The 16,970-nt window shown below is 36.5% G+C and overlaps 1 protein-coding gene across 3 annotated transcripts in view; it reads right to left on the minus strand.

Annotated features, from left to right (window-relative positions):
- CEPT1 (choline/ethanolamine phosphotransferase 1) overlaps positions 1–16,952 on the minus strand; it is a 36,249-nt gene extending 19,297 nt beyond the window's left edge. The window contains exons 1-4 of one of the 3 annotated variants that reach the window (XM_004769757.3): positions 16,836–16,952; positions 10,338–10,746; positions 4,585–4,732; positions 3,061–3,202 (exon numbers count right to left, since the gene is read on the minus strand). In XM_004769757.3, coding sequence (XP_004769814.1) covers positions 3,061–3,202; positions 4,585–4,732; positions 10,338–10,676 — 629 coding nt within the window. In that variant the 5' untranslated portion in view covers positions 10,677–10,746; positions 16,836–16,952. Of the gene's footprint in view, positions 1–3,060; positions 3,203–4,584; positions 4,733–10,337; positions 10,747–16,714 lie in introns of all 3 variants that reach the window. The other 2 variants (XM_004769756.3, XM_004769758.3) reach the window with 2 other exon arrangements.
- Positions 16,953–16,970: the final 18 nt, after the last annotated feature.

Below are 16,970 nucleotides of genomic sequence, written 5' to 3' on the forward strand. Positions count from 1 at the left end.
TAAAAAAAATTCTTCAGGAATATTGCTATGATTCCATATGCCATTACACTGCTATTTTGATAACTATCTCCTTAAATAAGCACTCACAGCACATTACTATGACTGTTGAGAACTGCTTTTACTTTAAAAAAGAAATAGTGCAGCTTAAATATGAATATAGGATTTCAGAAAATTGTATTCAAATTTTCCAAATGAAAATCAATTCCTCATAATCATAATATGTAATTTAATTGAGATATTAAATTCAAACTGTCCCCAATATTTCTATATATATTTTCATCACAAGGAAGCATGAGAGTCTCAGGGGGAGAGTGTCCTCCATCGAGCCCCTCTGCCTGTTACCCTAAACTCTGGTCCTGCATGTTCAACAATCTAGCTCCATGTATCCATCTCTCTTTTTTTCCCCAAATATCTTCAATCTCTTCTCTAGTCAATTTCTTCTGCATAAATACAAAACCCTCCTTCCTTTGAGCCTAAGTTTTATCTTCTAACAGATGCCTTGCTCCTTCCCATCATCACAGCCATACATTTTGTAAGTCACCTGTATTAATGTGTGCTTATTTATTCTCTTCACTTGTCATACCCTACAATCTGGCTTTTACCCTATCTGCTACAGAGAAACGCCTCTGGAGGGCCTCACACTGCCAAATTCAGTGTAAAATTTTCTGTCCTCGTTCTGAGTCTTGGCAACATTTTGCATTGTTCTCTTTTGAAATCTCTGGCTTTTTATTCTGGTATGCCTCCTCCTCTGACTGTTCAATAATTTTCATAGGCTTCTTTCTAGGCTTGCTTTCTAAGTTTTCTAAGCTATTTTCATTCTATTTGGATGTCTAAAATCCCTCAGATACACATTCTAGGCGGAACTCTCCCTTTCAAATTGGTTCTTCTGCCGATAGGGCCTTTCTCTGCCTTCCATCCAACCACCCCTGGAGGGGAACTGGAGTTACTTCAGTCTCTGCTCCCTCATTCATTCCCCATATGCAGATAGAGATGAGGTCCTACAGTTTCTACCTCTTAAGCCTCTCTCCAACCTGTGACTTTCTCTCTGATTGTGCTGTCATCGCACTAGCTCAGGCATCAGCATTCCTCACAATAATGATGCTGATGACTCCTAAGGGTCTCCTTACCTCTGTCACAGCTCACTCTAATTCATCCTCCGATTACTGCCAGCCTGCTCTTTCCAAACTGTTGTTTTGTCATTTCCCTGGGTTAGGTCCTACTAAGGCTCCCCACAGATTCAGAACAAAAGCCCATATTTCTCGGCAGGACACAGAAGTCCTTGATTCTTTGGATCTTCTCCAGCTTTGTCTCCTGCCACTGCCCTATAAGCATCTTATGATTTAACTGCTGTTAAGACAGAACTACTCATAGTTCTCCAAATACATATTTAATTAAAGGAATACACCACAAGGGACCTTCCAGGACTGGCAAATAGGCGTGATATCAAATTGCTCCTAAAAAACACTATTCTCCCCCTACTTCCATGGTTCCTTCGTCCTCCTTCCTTCAGTACCCGTACCACAAGGTTGGCGCTGCTTTACTTGAAAGGGAGAGATCGTTATATTTCTGATAATTAATCAGAATTTCTAAGCTGGTGATCAATAAGCTTTCAAAATAAGGGCTTGAAAGTTAACTATGAGATAATAACCAATGAAACAAACTATATAAAATCTAGGTACTATAAATTCTGCTATTTTTGAAAACAGTAACATCACTAAAAACTAAAGGGTGAACCACATGTTCTTAGAAGTCTAATATTTTGTAGTTTCACCAATGCAGAGAAATGCTATGAAAACATTACTGAGATAAAGGCTATAAAAACATTGAGAAAAAAACATCTGTACATAATACTTTCAATTACTGCTTTTTTTTCTATCAGAAATCCATAGTATTTTCTGAGCACTGATCATTTTATATACTGCTAAAGAACACAGAGGCATATAATTTTCAACTGGACACACATATCTGCTATTGCACAAAGGGTATTACCTTAAGATGGGCCTTAAAAATGTTTTCTAAGCCTCCAGGACATACCTTTTAATTAATATTCAAAATATTAATAAGTATTATTACTGCTGTAAGTTAAGAATATCTTAAGTTCTATTTAAAAAGTTTAACAAAAATCATTTGAACTAAACTTGTAAGAACAGCCGAATTTCTGTGCATCCCAGCTCTTACAAAACCTAGAAAACTAAGTTTATGTGGGATCTAAAATTGAAATATCCATTAATGATTCATCTTAAAGAGACTAGGTTAAGATGTTCCATCATTTGCAATCAGAGATTTTTATTTGGATATTTCATGAAGTATTTAGTATTTTCTCAAGTTCTTTGTCTTTTAATCCTACACCAAGAAAAAAATAAGACTAACTTGAGCAGTGTAAACAGGATCTGTGATAATTAAACACCGGTTGATGAATTCCATCCTTCACCTCATTCCAAGACTAGTTTACTCATTAATATTTATAGAAAAGTACTGATCACCAGGTAGGAACCATTCATTTTGGAGTTTGAAAGCAGTTTGCTATTTCATTTTTTAAATTCTTGGGCATCTTGTTGGTGGTAGTAATCTACATGGTATGTCATGTCAGCTGAATTATCAAGAGCTTAGATTTTTATAGTCATAAAGAATATAGAAAGAATAAAATTTAATTAAACTATGATATTTAGAGATGAAAGTTGCTCTGTGCTCTCATAAACTATCTTATTTTTCCTGAAAACACATTTTCATGTGTCAAAATAAAACACAGAGTTACGGTGAATAATAGGAAAAATACAGTGAATTTACCTGAGGAAAAAATAAGTGGGTATTAGTGAGGAGGGACTCCTGCTTTTCATGTTATTGAAAAAAACAATTGGTTGGGAGGTTCTAATAGTTCCTTTTAGGCAGTATGATAGAACAACAGACCATTAGGCAGCTATAATAATGAATTTTAAATTTCTTTTATTTGTTAAGCTAAAATTGTGCTTTGATCATTCCTAATATTGAAATACCTAAAAGCAACATTCACCATATCTGAAAGAGGAAACAAACAAAAAATTACCATTAATCGTTACTTACATTCCAAATCGCAATGTTCCAGAAACATATGTCTGCCAGTGTGCACAATAGAACATGAATGTCCCAGCAAAACAACAAAAAAACATCCAGTCAGGATTTGTCCCCAGCTGCACTGCAATACAAGTTCCAAGAACCACGAAAACTGCAAGAGAAAGATCACAATAAAAACTGAATAATCTGAAAAATCAACATTAACTGAGCCGGGAATGTTGTTAGATGAGGCAAAAAGAAGACATGCTATGAATGTACAATTTTCTCTCAGTTATTCAAGGTACCAGAAAAGCAGGATGTAATCTTTTACACCATAATTTCAATTTCTTCTTTCACTACACCACATACTGGAACCAAAGGTAACTATAAAAAGGTAACCAAAAGTAACTAAAATACTTGAGCATTTTTGAAGTATTCTCCCAACTCAGTAATAGTGATACTAATGAACAGTAAAAATTCACAGACCAGAGTTAAAAAAACAAAAAAAGAAAAAGAAAAAGAAAAAGAAAACCACCCCCTGTGCCTTAGTTTCCTCATTTGTAACATGATGATAATAACCAGATAAAATGTATCAGTATTATAAGGGATTTCAAATAGTGCCTGAAACAGAGTAAACACTACATAACTGTTGAAAACAAAAAAAACAAAAAAACCTTAAGGCCTACATAATTCACAAAAGGACTTTTTTAAAAAAGATTTTATTTGTTTATTTGACAGAAAGATCACAAGTAGACAGAGAGGCAGGCAGAGAGAAGTAGAAGCAGGCTCTCCGCTAAGCAGAGAGCCCACTGTGGGGCTAGATCCCAGGACCCTGAAATCATGACCTGAGCCGAAGGCAGAGACTTTAACCCACTGAGCCACTCGGGTGCCCCAGGACTGACTTTTTTTAGATTCATAGCTATTCCAAGTCTGCAACATAATCTTAAACGTCCACAGAATATCCATTTAAATATAAATACCACAAATTTCCTAGTCTCCCACTATTGTACTCATCTATAATTTATGAGACTTTTGATGATGACAATTATGCCCTAAGATTTTAAAAACAAGAGGTACCAAAAGAATACTACTTAGGTTTAAAAATGACTTCAGGAGGTGCCTGGGTGGCTCAGTGGGTTAAGCCTCTGCCTTCAGCTCAGGTCATGATCTCAGGGTCCTGGGATTGAGTCCCGCATTGGGCTCTCTGCTCGGCAGGGAGCCTGCTTCCCCCACTCTCTCTCTGCCTGCCTCTCTGCCTACTTGTGGTCTTTCTCTCTCTCTCTGTCAAATAAATAAATAAAATCTTTAAAATAAATAAATAAATAAAATAAAAATGACTTCAGTAGAAATTAACATAATTTCTAAATTTCCCCTTATAGCCAATAATGAACAAATATTAACTGTATTTATAGTCTTTTGAAAACATTAAAAGTAGATATAAATCACTTATTCTGATAACTATCAAAACACCATAAACCTCTTATTCATTCCAATTTTTTTTCACATTAATTTTATCACTATTAATCATTAACATTAAAAAAAAATCAACAATACCTGTTGATAGTGAATCACAACCATGATCAAAAAGTTCTCCCAAAGGAGAACTGCTATTGGTTCTTCTTGCCTGTTTCCCATCTATAGCGTCCAAAGACTGGTAAATGAAAAGGCCACATGCACAAGCAATATATGCCCACAGAGGAGCCTATGAAACAAAAAGTTAGAAACACAAGAGTTATAAAGACATTCGTTACTATGTTTCGCTGATCTATTTTTACTCACAGGTATTTTATCTTTACTCTCCAGAGAAGAACTGCTGGTTGGAAGCTATAGGAAAGAATGCCAGGGCTATGTAATGGAAAACTTTTTGGGACAATTGGAACTATAAGAGAATCAAATTCTTTGCTTTGTAGGGGTGCTCAAGCAGATGCTGGATAACTACTACCATGTAGGTTATATAAGAGATCACACTAGGTGACCTCCATAACACTCTTCCTAACATTTAGACTCTAAGAGTCAACTAAAAAAATTATCTAGTGTAGTTGTTTCTAAACCGTATATTTCAAGATGGTTCCAGCCCTTAATTTTGTTAATACATACTGTGAATATTCAAGAAGGGGGACACAATATGCTGCCATTTTCCAAATTTATTTGAGCATGTAACGTATTTTTCAACACACCTCTTCAACCTCTTCCTAGAATAACACTAGGAAAATGATGATCTAGTACACAGAATGTTTAGAATATTATTTTTCAAACATTTTTGGACACATTTTCAAGGAACCAATTCCTCTTTTCCCAGACAGAAATCGAACCACTAATACTGGATTTAAATGTGTTAAAAAAGGAGAACTTCTATTTGACATCTTTTTAAGAATGTATAAGAGTGTTTTATATCACTTTTCACTATTTTCCGATGCCCAAGCCAGGAAAAAATTTCTATAATCACAGAGTATTTTCTCGGTATTGGTTATCAAGTTAAGCTGAGTGTTAAATGTCACAGCAGCATATTAAAACTACTCAGAGCTGCAAATAATATTTATATTCTGCATTGCAAAGAAGTTTCTCTCAAAATCTTATTTAGTTCTCAGTATTAAAGGTAAGGATCTTCTCTTAAACATTTTCTTAAAGTCGCATGTTTTAGAACACTGAAGCTGTCAAAAGGACCATAGCATAAACCAGAGTTACAAACCCTGAAAGCAATCACTGTGATTGTGTAATCATACTTTATGTGCAAGCTCACTGTACTGATAAATCTCAACTGACTAAGAACCCCACCTTCTAGACTTTGAGGCTACTACTTCTTGCTCCTAAAGGAATCTAGTAACTCTCTAGAGCTGCTCTGTCCTACACAGTAGCCATTAGTCATATTAGCTTAGATTATTAGATATATTTTTATTACTTTATTTTCAGTTTAGATTATTAGATATATTTGGATTAGTTATTTTAGTATAGATTCACTAAAATTAAATAAAACTAAAGACTCCGCTCCTCAGCTACACTAGGCACATTTCAAATGCTCAACAGCCAGATGTGGCTCTGCGTACCACACCAGACCACAAAGACACAGACAGAACATAACCAGCATCACTGAAATTTCTATTGGACAGTACTGCTTAATAGGACTAGAAAGCTAGGGACTTTTTGGGGTCTAAACTCTGGATTTTAATGGGGGCAAAGTGTTAGTCTGAAACAGAGACAACTTCAACCATCAGTATACACACAATCCTAGGAAATGGTAAAAAAGTAATTACATATATATGAGAAAGCAAAGTCTTGTGTCTTCTGATCGTTCTTTCCTCCTGTGAATCTGCAGAATACTAAAACTAATATTTATATATTTCTTCATTGTTCCCATTGTTTACAACTCAGATTTGTTTTAGGAAGCAAGCTTTCTCGCGGAGCCTGGGTGGCTCAGTTGGTCAAGTGTCTGCCTTTGACTTAGGTCATGATCTCACGGTTCTGGGACTGGATCCAGTCCCGCATTGGGCTCCTCTGCTCAGTGGGAGTCTACTTCTCCCTCTCCCTCTGCATACTGCTCTCTGCCTACTTGTGCATGGGCACTCCCTGTCTCTCTTTCAAATAAATAAGCAAAATCTTAAAAGAAAAAGAAGAAGGAGGAGGAGGAGGCAGCTTTCTCACTCAGGAATAAGCAATGGTTTTAGCTGGTTTAAGAGCCTGAGAGATACACTGCATCAATAAAGGACACATTTATCATTCAGAAAACCATCACACCCTGATAGGCAGGAAGAGAACAATTAGCATAGGAAAATAATCTTATCACAATCAGGCAATAAACTGACTTGCAAAATCTTGCAGAGATGTTCTCATATGAGTCAACTCAGGTGAAAAAATTCTAAGAAACATGGTTTTAGGGAGCTTTTGAAACAGAACTGTGGGGTTTACATACATACAAATGTGTACATATACTGAGCAAGAATGTTTCTTTTCTTTTTCCTGGGAGGACATATCAAAAACTTGTTTACATTATGTACAAAAAAGAGGAATCAGAGGTAAGAGTGTAAAGAAAAGTCAGGTAAAAAAGATTTTACTGTTTTTATACCATTCTGTTTGAATTTTTCCAATATGTAATGTTTCCCCTTTCTTTTTCAATGTCAGTAGGAGTTAACTGGGCAATAAGATTATGTATGCACAATGTGCCACTTTAATTTTCTTTCCAATCTTGTATATTAAAAGGAAAAAAATCTAAGAAATTTCTTAGCAAGTTAGATAAAAAACATTAAATATAGCAATATAAAACAGTAACAAATGAATGTTAATACAAAAAACTCCGTCTCATCATATTCCAAAAAGTTTTATTTAAACTTGATGGGAGCTCCTATTAGTAACAGCACATAGCTCAATTCTGGTTTTCCTGTTTATAAGATAGCTAACACTAATTTCTTTCATCTATCTTATGTGGCAAAGATATGTCAAACATATGTAAAATTAACAAGCTGCAAGATAAATTCTAAATTAACTTATGAAACTAAGACCAAAGTTACTAGCTGATGAGATTTAAATACTTAGTCTCAGAATTAGATCACGAGGATATTTTGGTATCCATAAAAAAAGGGCTAAGTCTACATTTCTATCTTAGAAATATGAAAAATAAGGGCTGATTTTCCTTTCTTATCTACTGTAAAGTTATTTTCTAAGAATGGCAAACTCCACTGAAACCATTACGATGACATTCTTTTCTAGGAGAAAGACTGGTATCTGAAACTATTAAGAAAATATCAGTAACATAAAAAATATATGGAAACCTCACAATACCTGGAGACATGAAATTTAATATTCACCCACTGGGACAAGGCCCAAAGGAATTAGACCTAAAATGAATGAGAATGTCCCTGGGTAATGGAACTCTTTTGACTTATGGAACTCTTTGACTCCAAAACAGTTATTTAAAAAAAAAAAAAAATAAGAAATCAATAAGGACTTATATAATTTGTGATTCCATATATATGTATTTTTAGAGGAAATCAGGAATAAGAGGAAGGTTGTAGGGAAGAACAGGTTACATACTTAATGTTCTTGACCAATGAAATATTAACCATTTATTGAACTTTGTATGTTAGGTACTCTAAATGGATAATTTTATTTCTCTTAATACTACAAAACAAAATTTCAAAGGATAAATAAACTGTGTCTTAGAAAATTCACATAATAGGGCACCAGGGTGGCTCGGTGGGTTAAAGCCTCTGCCTTTCGCTCAGGCCCTGATCCCAGGGTCCCGGGATCGAGCCCTACATCAGGCTCTGTGCTCCGCAGGGAGCCTGCTTCCTCCTCTCTCTCTGCTTACCTGTGATCTCTGTCTGTCAAATAAATAAATAAAATCATAAAAAAAATTAACATAATTTACTGAAGATCACAGAGATAATAAGAACATACCATGGAAGATAGCTATGACCTATTTTAATGCACTGTGATCCAAAGCCTAACTAGGATTTCTACTGTGCAGCTATAAAGCATCCAGGCATAGCCTTTGTGGGACACTACCTTCCCTAGCAGAGCACGAAACAGTGGCTCAGTCATGTTCTACCTTGATTCCTCCTAGCAGCAATTCTAAAAAGTTCTCTGTGATTAGAATAGTTTCCATTCTGGAAGTTTCTTCAAAGATTTAAAGTAATTCGAGGATTACTGTAAAAATTCCAAATCACTTAAGCACAGAGGCTAAAGAAAAGTATTATAGGGAACATGGTACCTGGTACACTCTGGGGTATTCAATAAATAACTATTAGTGGCTGAGCTATCTTTGAACTCGCTCTCAGTCCCTGATCCCCATCATGAAAATAGTTTAGGATTGTGGGAAAAACTTCCTTTGGAATCAACACACCTTCCTGTTGTTCTGCTGTATCTCTAAGGATGTGTGTGATCTGGACCAAGTTCGTCTGAAGTGACTATCAGGTCCTCAAGTAAGCCACAGATACAATAGTCCAAAGGACATGTTATGATAAAGAATCCCAGGACACATTTAAACAATCACACTGGCATTTAAGTTTCCTGATTGATATAAAGGAAGATAGTTAAGAAAATGATAAAAATTAGAAATATATTCATACAATCTGTATGGACAGGATTTGTATAGTAAAAGAGGAATTAAAATAAAAGTATTCAAGGGTGAGGAAGAAATGAACATCTGGAAGAAAACAACAAAAAAGTCAACGTGTTTTAGAGGTAACTGTGATGTTCAATAGCTATTTACTTTAAGAGCGCTATGAGGAAACAAATTAATTGATGATAACCAAAAGGAATAGAGAGTTGGAGGGCGATAATTTTATCACAAAGAACAAATCATCTGAAAAGACTACTTAAATGATTACTTACAGCTTAAAACAAGATAAGGACTATTGTGACCATTACAATTTCTTATGATTCAGAGTCACCTCTGACCCCTTTAGTTGAGGATCACCTTCTATCTTCTTGGTTACCCGGGACTGACCACTTGGATTAATAAAGGCACAATAAATGTTTCTGATTCTCTTCCATTTACCTTACTGTTTAGCTCCCTTCTTATCAAGGAGATTTTAAAACCAAAGAGATAAACATTAATTTACTTATTCTGATGAACAGTTCTAGTTTCAGTTTGGTTTTAAGTAACAGGTACAGAAGGAAAAGAGGGACCAGCAGTAGACTTTTACTTAAGGCGGCCCAGGGAGAAAGTCTTTGTCAGCAATAACTACTCTCCTTCTTAACAGCAGCTGTTGCATAATACAGAACAGGAAATGCATTCTATTGACTTTTTCTTGTATGTCTTTTGCTTTGTTAGTATAACAGAAATATGCCTGAGATCTATCAGTCACAAATATTTATAGGAAGAGAAAAGGGATATTCAAGTAATTCTTAACAGGAATGGAGAGGAAACCACTTTTGATAAAACTGATTTACAGGCGTGCCATCTCACTACTTTTTCTCTCTGGTCATCTTAAACTTTTCTAAGATTTCATTCAGCTATTAAAAAATACTTTAAAAATTCAGTCATTTTTTAAAACTTTTTTTGTATTGAGATTTACTGATTTTAAAAGGACTGTCTTAACATGTTAATCCCTGATAACATTAATTTACTTACTAGAATCAGACTGTACCTTTTGCTTCTGGTTTTCATAAACAGAGGGTATAAAGCAGACTGTAGTTATAACTTTATTAATAGCATGTGTGATACAATAATACAATAATAAAAAAATTTTAAAACAGTTGATAAACAATTGTCGAATCATCTTTTCTTTAGCTAAAATGACCTAAAAATCCCAAGTACAGAGTTTTTTGTATATAACAAATGCTCCTAACTGTTAAGAAATCCATCTTACCTGCTCTGTAGCTGTGGGACAGTAGAAGACTAACAAAACGGTTGTACAGATGTTTATTGACAATCCAATGATGGTGATGAGATTTGGGGCAATCCAGGAGGGAACTCTTCCAACTAGCCATTCCCAATACCCCTGCATTAAGGGCTCCAGCAGGGACCGTCCAGCACTCTGATATCTATGTTCTTCTAGCCGCTTTAGTTGGTGTCTTGATAATGGTGGTGTAGGTAACTGAAACAATTTATTTAATACACAACCTGGAGTACTCATATGCCCGAAGCCCACAGGGGACTCCGGGTGAGAATCTCCACATCGTTTCCTTGTTGATCGATGCCCACTCATGGATCTTGGCTGTCTTATGTGAAGAGAATAATTTATTTTGTTTCACGACTTTTTTGCAGCTGGTCTTTACCTGAAAAAAGAGAAAAAGACACATCTGTCAGCCACCATTTATATCAATGTCAGTAGTAAATTAAAAAGAAAAAAAAACTGGTAACAGTAATATGTATCAAACAGATCAGAACACCAGGGATCTGCTTTTAGTTCTTGTTCTTATTAATGGTATAAGCCAAAAACAAGTCCTATAACTTCACCCTCAGGTGAAAAATATTAAGGGATTTTAACAGTAATATGCTTCCTGATATCTTATAGCTTGTGTGACTTCAAAGCTCTTGCCTTTTTTTTTCCTATCTCACACTGATTTCAGTAATATAAAGGGACAAATCTTAGAAATGACTTAGTCATTTCACATATATGGACACTGAGATCCACAGACATCCCCAAAGACAGCTAGCAAATTAGTATTAATATCAGAGGAATGACTTGAATAATATGGGTTTTAAATCAGATTTTAATTTAATGTTAATAGCTAACACTAGGCACCTACTACACACTAATGCTTCAAGCATTTCACATTTTAAAAAAAAGATTTTATTTATTTATTTGACAAAGAGAGACACACAGAGAGAGGGAACACAAACCAAGGGTGCAGGAGAGGGATAAGCTGGCTTCCCACCTAGCAGGGAGCCCGATATGGGCCTTGATCCCAGGACCCTGGGATCATGACCCGAGTGGAAGGTAGCTACTTAACGACTGAGACACCCAGGCACCCAATAACATCATTATAAGTTACTAAGCAACATAAGAAAATGACAAGTATATTTTCAAGATTAAAGGGTAGTTCTATATATTCATCAGACTGCATGCAAAATGTAGTATTAATACTCAAAAATTAGTATGGTGACTTCAAATGTTTGAAGTGGGGAGTGCCTAGAAGAGGGTGGTAAAAATGGAAATGTGAAAGTCAAATCTCTAAGAAATTTCTATGTAGAACGAGAATCAAAGGAAAGCACTTAGGAATTAGATATGAAAGGTGAAGGAGAAGAAAACACAAATCAAGAGACTAAAAAAGAGAAGTTAGGGGGAAAAAACAGTTATTTTGGCTTGGAAGGCGATGGAAGGGGATCTGGGGATAGAGGTTAGAAAAATATAAAAGTAGCTTTTAAGTAGGTATGTTTTAGACAAGATCAAACACCTGGAGTTTAAGCAAGAGATGAAAATTTCAAGTTATCAACTCTGGATGCTAAAGTCTAGTGTTTGTTTGTTTGTTTGTTTTTGAAAGAAAAGTTCTTAAAGGGATTAAGTAGAAAGAAAAAAGGAAAATAATAAGAACTTGTGGGAAACTTGGTTATAGAGCAGAAGAAAGGGAAGCCATAAGAGGATTAGGGGGGGGGGGGGAGGAATCATCTCAATAGAACTGAAAGGGTAGTGGCATCAAACCAAGAGAGGTGTACTTTGATATTCTGGTAGAAAGCTATCCAGCACACAATATGAAATTCCCAGAAATGTTCCACTATGAGAATACAGAATGTGATACAAGAAGTAGGACATTTCAACAATGGACCCGGTATCAAACATGCCTAAGACTACTTCTCTCTTTTCCCATATACATCAAGTTCTAAAATTTCAGTGTCACCAAGGATCTAGAGTGACAACCAAAATATCGATCATGTGTCTCAATAATTGGTTCAGAAAATAGTTTTTTAATTATCAACTGCCTTAAATAAATTTTCAAAAATCTTAAAAGAATCACCAGTGCCACGATTTACCTAAAGTGTGAGATAAAAATACTGAAATAATTTTCAAACCAAAGCAAATTATTTCAAAGAATTCTGCCACTCACTCAACTATATCACAAAACAACTGATTAATGTCAAACAACTGGTTACAAAATCATTTTAGAGAAAGTGACAGACATAACCACCCAAAACTTAATTTTGTAGTAGTCAAATTTTCTGTAGTTAAATTAAAGGACACAGCTTCACATTTGGTGAGCTATAATAAACCAGCTTTTACAGAATTCAACTTAAACGTGGGAATAAAAAGTTTATTCATCTCAATTTGTACTTTACTATTGTAGTATTCACTTATCCTACTGTAAAAATGAAGTGACATATTGAGGGTGTTGGCTTCCTTTTGGCACTCAACAACTACAAGCAACTGATCCTAATGGTTTTAAGTTTGAGCATTTGGCAGGATTATATGATAAACTGATACCTTCCTTCTGAGTGTTTTCCCCCTCTGACCTAGATTATTATTATTTTTTTTTACCTTTTAATTCTCTCTTAGAAAAGTCTACAGTTTGACAAACCTTAATAGATCCAGCCATTACTTATTTCATACATGAAAAAAAAGCCAGTGAGTTTTTAACTATTTCAATTTGGCAACATTGTTTCTGTGAAGCTACTAGCAACAAGATTGCAAATATAAATTCAGGTACATGTAGCCCAACCTACAGATATCCACTTTGGGTTTTAAATCAGATTTTAAATCGCCTTCAATACATGCCTATAGACATAGACACAGAGGGTGTTATCACTGCTATAGGTCCATCTCCACTCTTCTTCATCTGATTACATCTGAGACCCAGAGGCTACTGCAATTCAAACCATCTCAGGAAAAAACAGGAGCTTCTGAATTTTAGCAAAGGAAAAGCAAGCATATCTCAAGGGAGTGCAACAGGGTAGGTGACTATTATAGGAAGAGTGAACTTTATGTAGAAAAAGGGAAACGTGATGTGGGATGGGAATATGCAGTGGAGGAGCAAATAGTATAAAAATTATTCTAGCCACTTGAGATTTTTTTACCTAGTCAGGCTTATGCCGAAAAGCGTGAAGAGAAAATGTCCTTTTGTTGCCATACTACAAGGACCTAAAACAATTAATGTAAGGAGTTAAAATTTATTGCTGGCTAGCCTAGAAACCACCAGTCACAAGTTTTTATGAGAAAATGAATTCTAAGTTCCAAATGCATTCAGCCAACATTGAGTGCGGTAAGCAAGATAGACATCCTCCTGGTTCCCATGTCCAGCTGGAAAATAACTAAAAACAGGTAAACAAGCAAATAGCATTACACACTGTAATGGGTGCTATGAGGAAAATAAAGTGTGGAGCCAGAAAATAGTTAGGGGTGCACATTTTAGATAAGGTGGTAGGAATCTATGAAGAAGTAACATTTATATCAGATTCAGAGAATGAAAAGGACCTAGTCCAAGTAAAGGTAACAGGCCCTGAAGCAAGAAAGAGCTTGTCTTGATCAGGTGCCTTTGAGATCACTAAGGCTGGACAGCAACAAATCAGATGGAAGAGTGACATAAATAAAGTTTGAAAAGCCAGACAATGCATTTTATAGACCATGATAAAGAACTGAGATTTTCTTTTGATGTTTTGAAAAGTCATCAATGAGCTTATAAAAATTTCTATAATTTTGGTAGCACAACCTACTTATTAACTGAGGATGTGTTTTCAGAAATCGTAATAGTAAAAGTGAGTATTTTAGCTGAAAAACTTCCCATCACCTGGAATTTATTTTAGTATAATACTGTTCACAGGTCTATAGCTATTGTAACCTTTCCACTTATTATCAGCAAATTCCCCTTCTCTGTTATAACCTGGCTCTACTGCAATACTCATTTTATAGCACTTAATACATTGGGTTTTTCTGTTTGTTGTATTGTTTCTGGTCTTCTCCCCACATTGGTCTATAAGCTCCAGGAATGCATAGGCCATGCCTGTCTAACATTCTTTTCCCACACTCTCATACCATACCTAACATTAAGTAGGTAATCAGGACTTATTTGTGGAACAAGGAACAAAAATGGCTCATTATTATTTAATGAGCACCTAGTTCTTCTAGACCCTGAAGAAACAGAGACTGAAATATGGCCATCCACGATCCCAAGAAACTTAAAGGGGGTGGGGAGGAGAGTCTTATAAACAGCTAAGTTATAGTGTGCTGTGAACAAACTGTTGTGGGAGTCCAGAGAAGGGGGGTACATATGGTATAACAAAAAAATTTTCTTTGTGCAGGCATGAATATTTATGTGAAAAGCCCAACAAAGGTACAAAAATATAATCAGAGCTATTTAGTGAATACCTTACTAAAATTACACACAAATTGTGAAGCTAAATCTATGACATAGAACATCTGTGCTTATAGCAGCTGAGGAAAATGGCATGCTGCCTACATTATTCCTGTGTTTAGCTTTGGGGAACATCTGACAAGTATCCCACTAAAAAAGGCATCTCCAACTGCTCAGCAGAGCATAAGGTAATCTTACACAATATCCAACCTGTAGTATGAAATTCCAGAATTCCCATCCCCCACGTCTAAGGGTGCCAAGTTTTAAACTCCACCGATTCAGCAGTGTGTTTACAGTCCTTTCACGGGAATTGGTGATTACACAGTTCTTTCCAACCTTTATGGCACTAATAAAGAAAATTACTAATGGCCAACACTATTTGGAAGGCAGAACAAATTACAAAATGTTTTTTTAAGAAAGGGAAACTAATAGGATCACAGGATTACATTCAGCATTATTTAACAAGTGGTACATAGAACAAGTTAGCAAAAACAAAAGCCTTTTCAGCAGTCTCGGAAGCAAAAACAGTACTGTGTAATACAATTTAGATCTACTGTTTTGAAGAGAAATCTTGCATTCCTTAAAAAAAAAAAAAAAAAAAAAAAAAGGAAATAACTTCCCCCAGAAAAAAAAGAAGAAGAAAAGCAAAAGCCTGGTATTTTATAGATTATTTTCGTATTCCCCTAAAAAAGACAGCACAGCATGACCCTCAAAAGAACATCACCTGCACTTTTAGCCAACTTAAAGAACAACTCTACTGCTGCCTAGAAAACAAACTGACTATGCAATAAAATGTAATTTGGCTTATGGCAAAGTTTAGAGTTACAGATATCAAACATTTAAGTGTTTATAATGTAAATTTGAAGAGATTGGGTGTGGGAAAGGAAGGAGAATAAATTTATGAAATCATAGTTGTAAATATTCAGAACAGTCTTTTAATTGGACAAGAAATAAAGACGCCTCTAGTGGAACAGGTTAATACAAGAGGCAGATTTGTCACACTTATTTCTCTAATGGAAGCATTGCGCAGACAAGTTGTACAAGGGACTCTGAATAGTTTTTCTCACCACAGAACAGATAAGCAGCAAAATAAATGCTTTTAGGACTTCAATCGCTGGAACTTTATGTGACTGCCAATGTTCCAAAGTAGTAAAACTAAATATCCTTACCACAGTCTAACTTGTGGTGTTAGTCAATTAAATACACACAATGAACACAATTCTATCCTACTAGTTCGAGTGCAGAAACTGAATCTTTATTCTCTGCCCACATACAAGATAAGACATTAATATTTGCTGAAAGATAACTATGAATTTGCCTATCATAATATGGATTCATTAATAAACTAAGAGACCTCAAACAAAACTATATATTCGATACCAATGATCCAAAACAGCTAAGTGACATAACGCCAAGCACCAAATTGGAGAAGACAAGTTAAACACAGCTAATTGTAAAGACCCCATCCATCCAGTGTTCCTGGGAACACCTGCAAACACTAGCAACCCTCCTGTCCTTTCTCCTTCCAAGAATACTGCTGAAACAAACCCCAGCTATTTATAAGTAAATATACGCTAGTATTTCTAGAAAAGTTGCTGAACAAGAAGCGTGGCCCAGCCATACGAGCACCGCATTCCAAAAGGCAGGCCACCCCGTCACCGAATGCAACACTGTTTGGGGACCTGGAAGCACCTGAGCAGGAGGGTGTGGACCCGACATGGCACGGTCGGTTCCACGCGAGCAGCGTCCCCACCCGCCCTGCCCGGGCCGAGGTTCTCCGCGCCACGACTCCCAACTCCTATACTCAGCAGTCCCCGGACTCCCGCGCTAGCACTTCGTCACCTCAGTCTCTCCACCTGGGGCCAGAGGGGCAAGCGCCCCTCGCCCTCCCCACAACCCCGCGCGCGAGGCCAGCCGGCGCGAGGAAGCGCTGCGTTCGCCTCGCCGAGTCCATACACACCTATATTCCAATGCCCCACCCCAGAGCATGCAGCGCTCTCTCCACGCCTCTCGAGAGTCGTGCCCCCCAACACGTCCGTCACACCCGGCCATCTTCCCAAGGCCGAGCCCCGCAGCCTTACCCCGACCCCCGAGAGCACACCGCTAGAAATAAGCCCTCCGCCTCCAGACGACTGAGTGACTCCGATCGGCGGCAGCCCGTTCGCGACACTTTCGCGTTGCCGTAAAGGGATACAGGGTCGGAACGAGCGGCGGCG

This window comes from Mustela putorius, unplaced genomic scaffold (genome assembly GCF_011764305.1).
Source record: "Mustela putorius furo isolate JIRA1106 unplaced genomic scaffold, ASM1176430v1.1 tig00000585_pilon_pilon_pilon, whole genome shotgun sequence".
In the NCBI taxonomy this organism is placed as follows: Eukaryota; Metazoa; Chordata; class Mammalia; order Carnivora; family Mustelidae; genus Mustela; species Mustela putorius.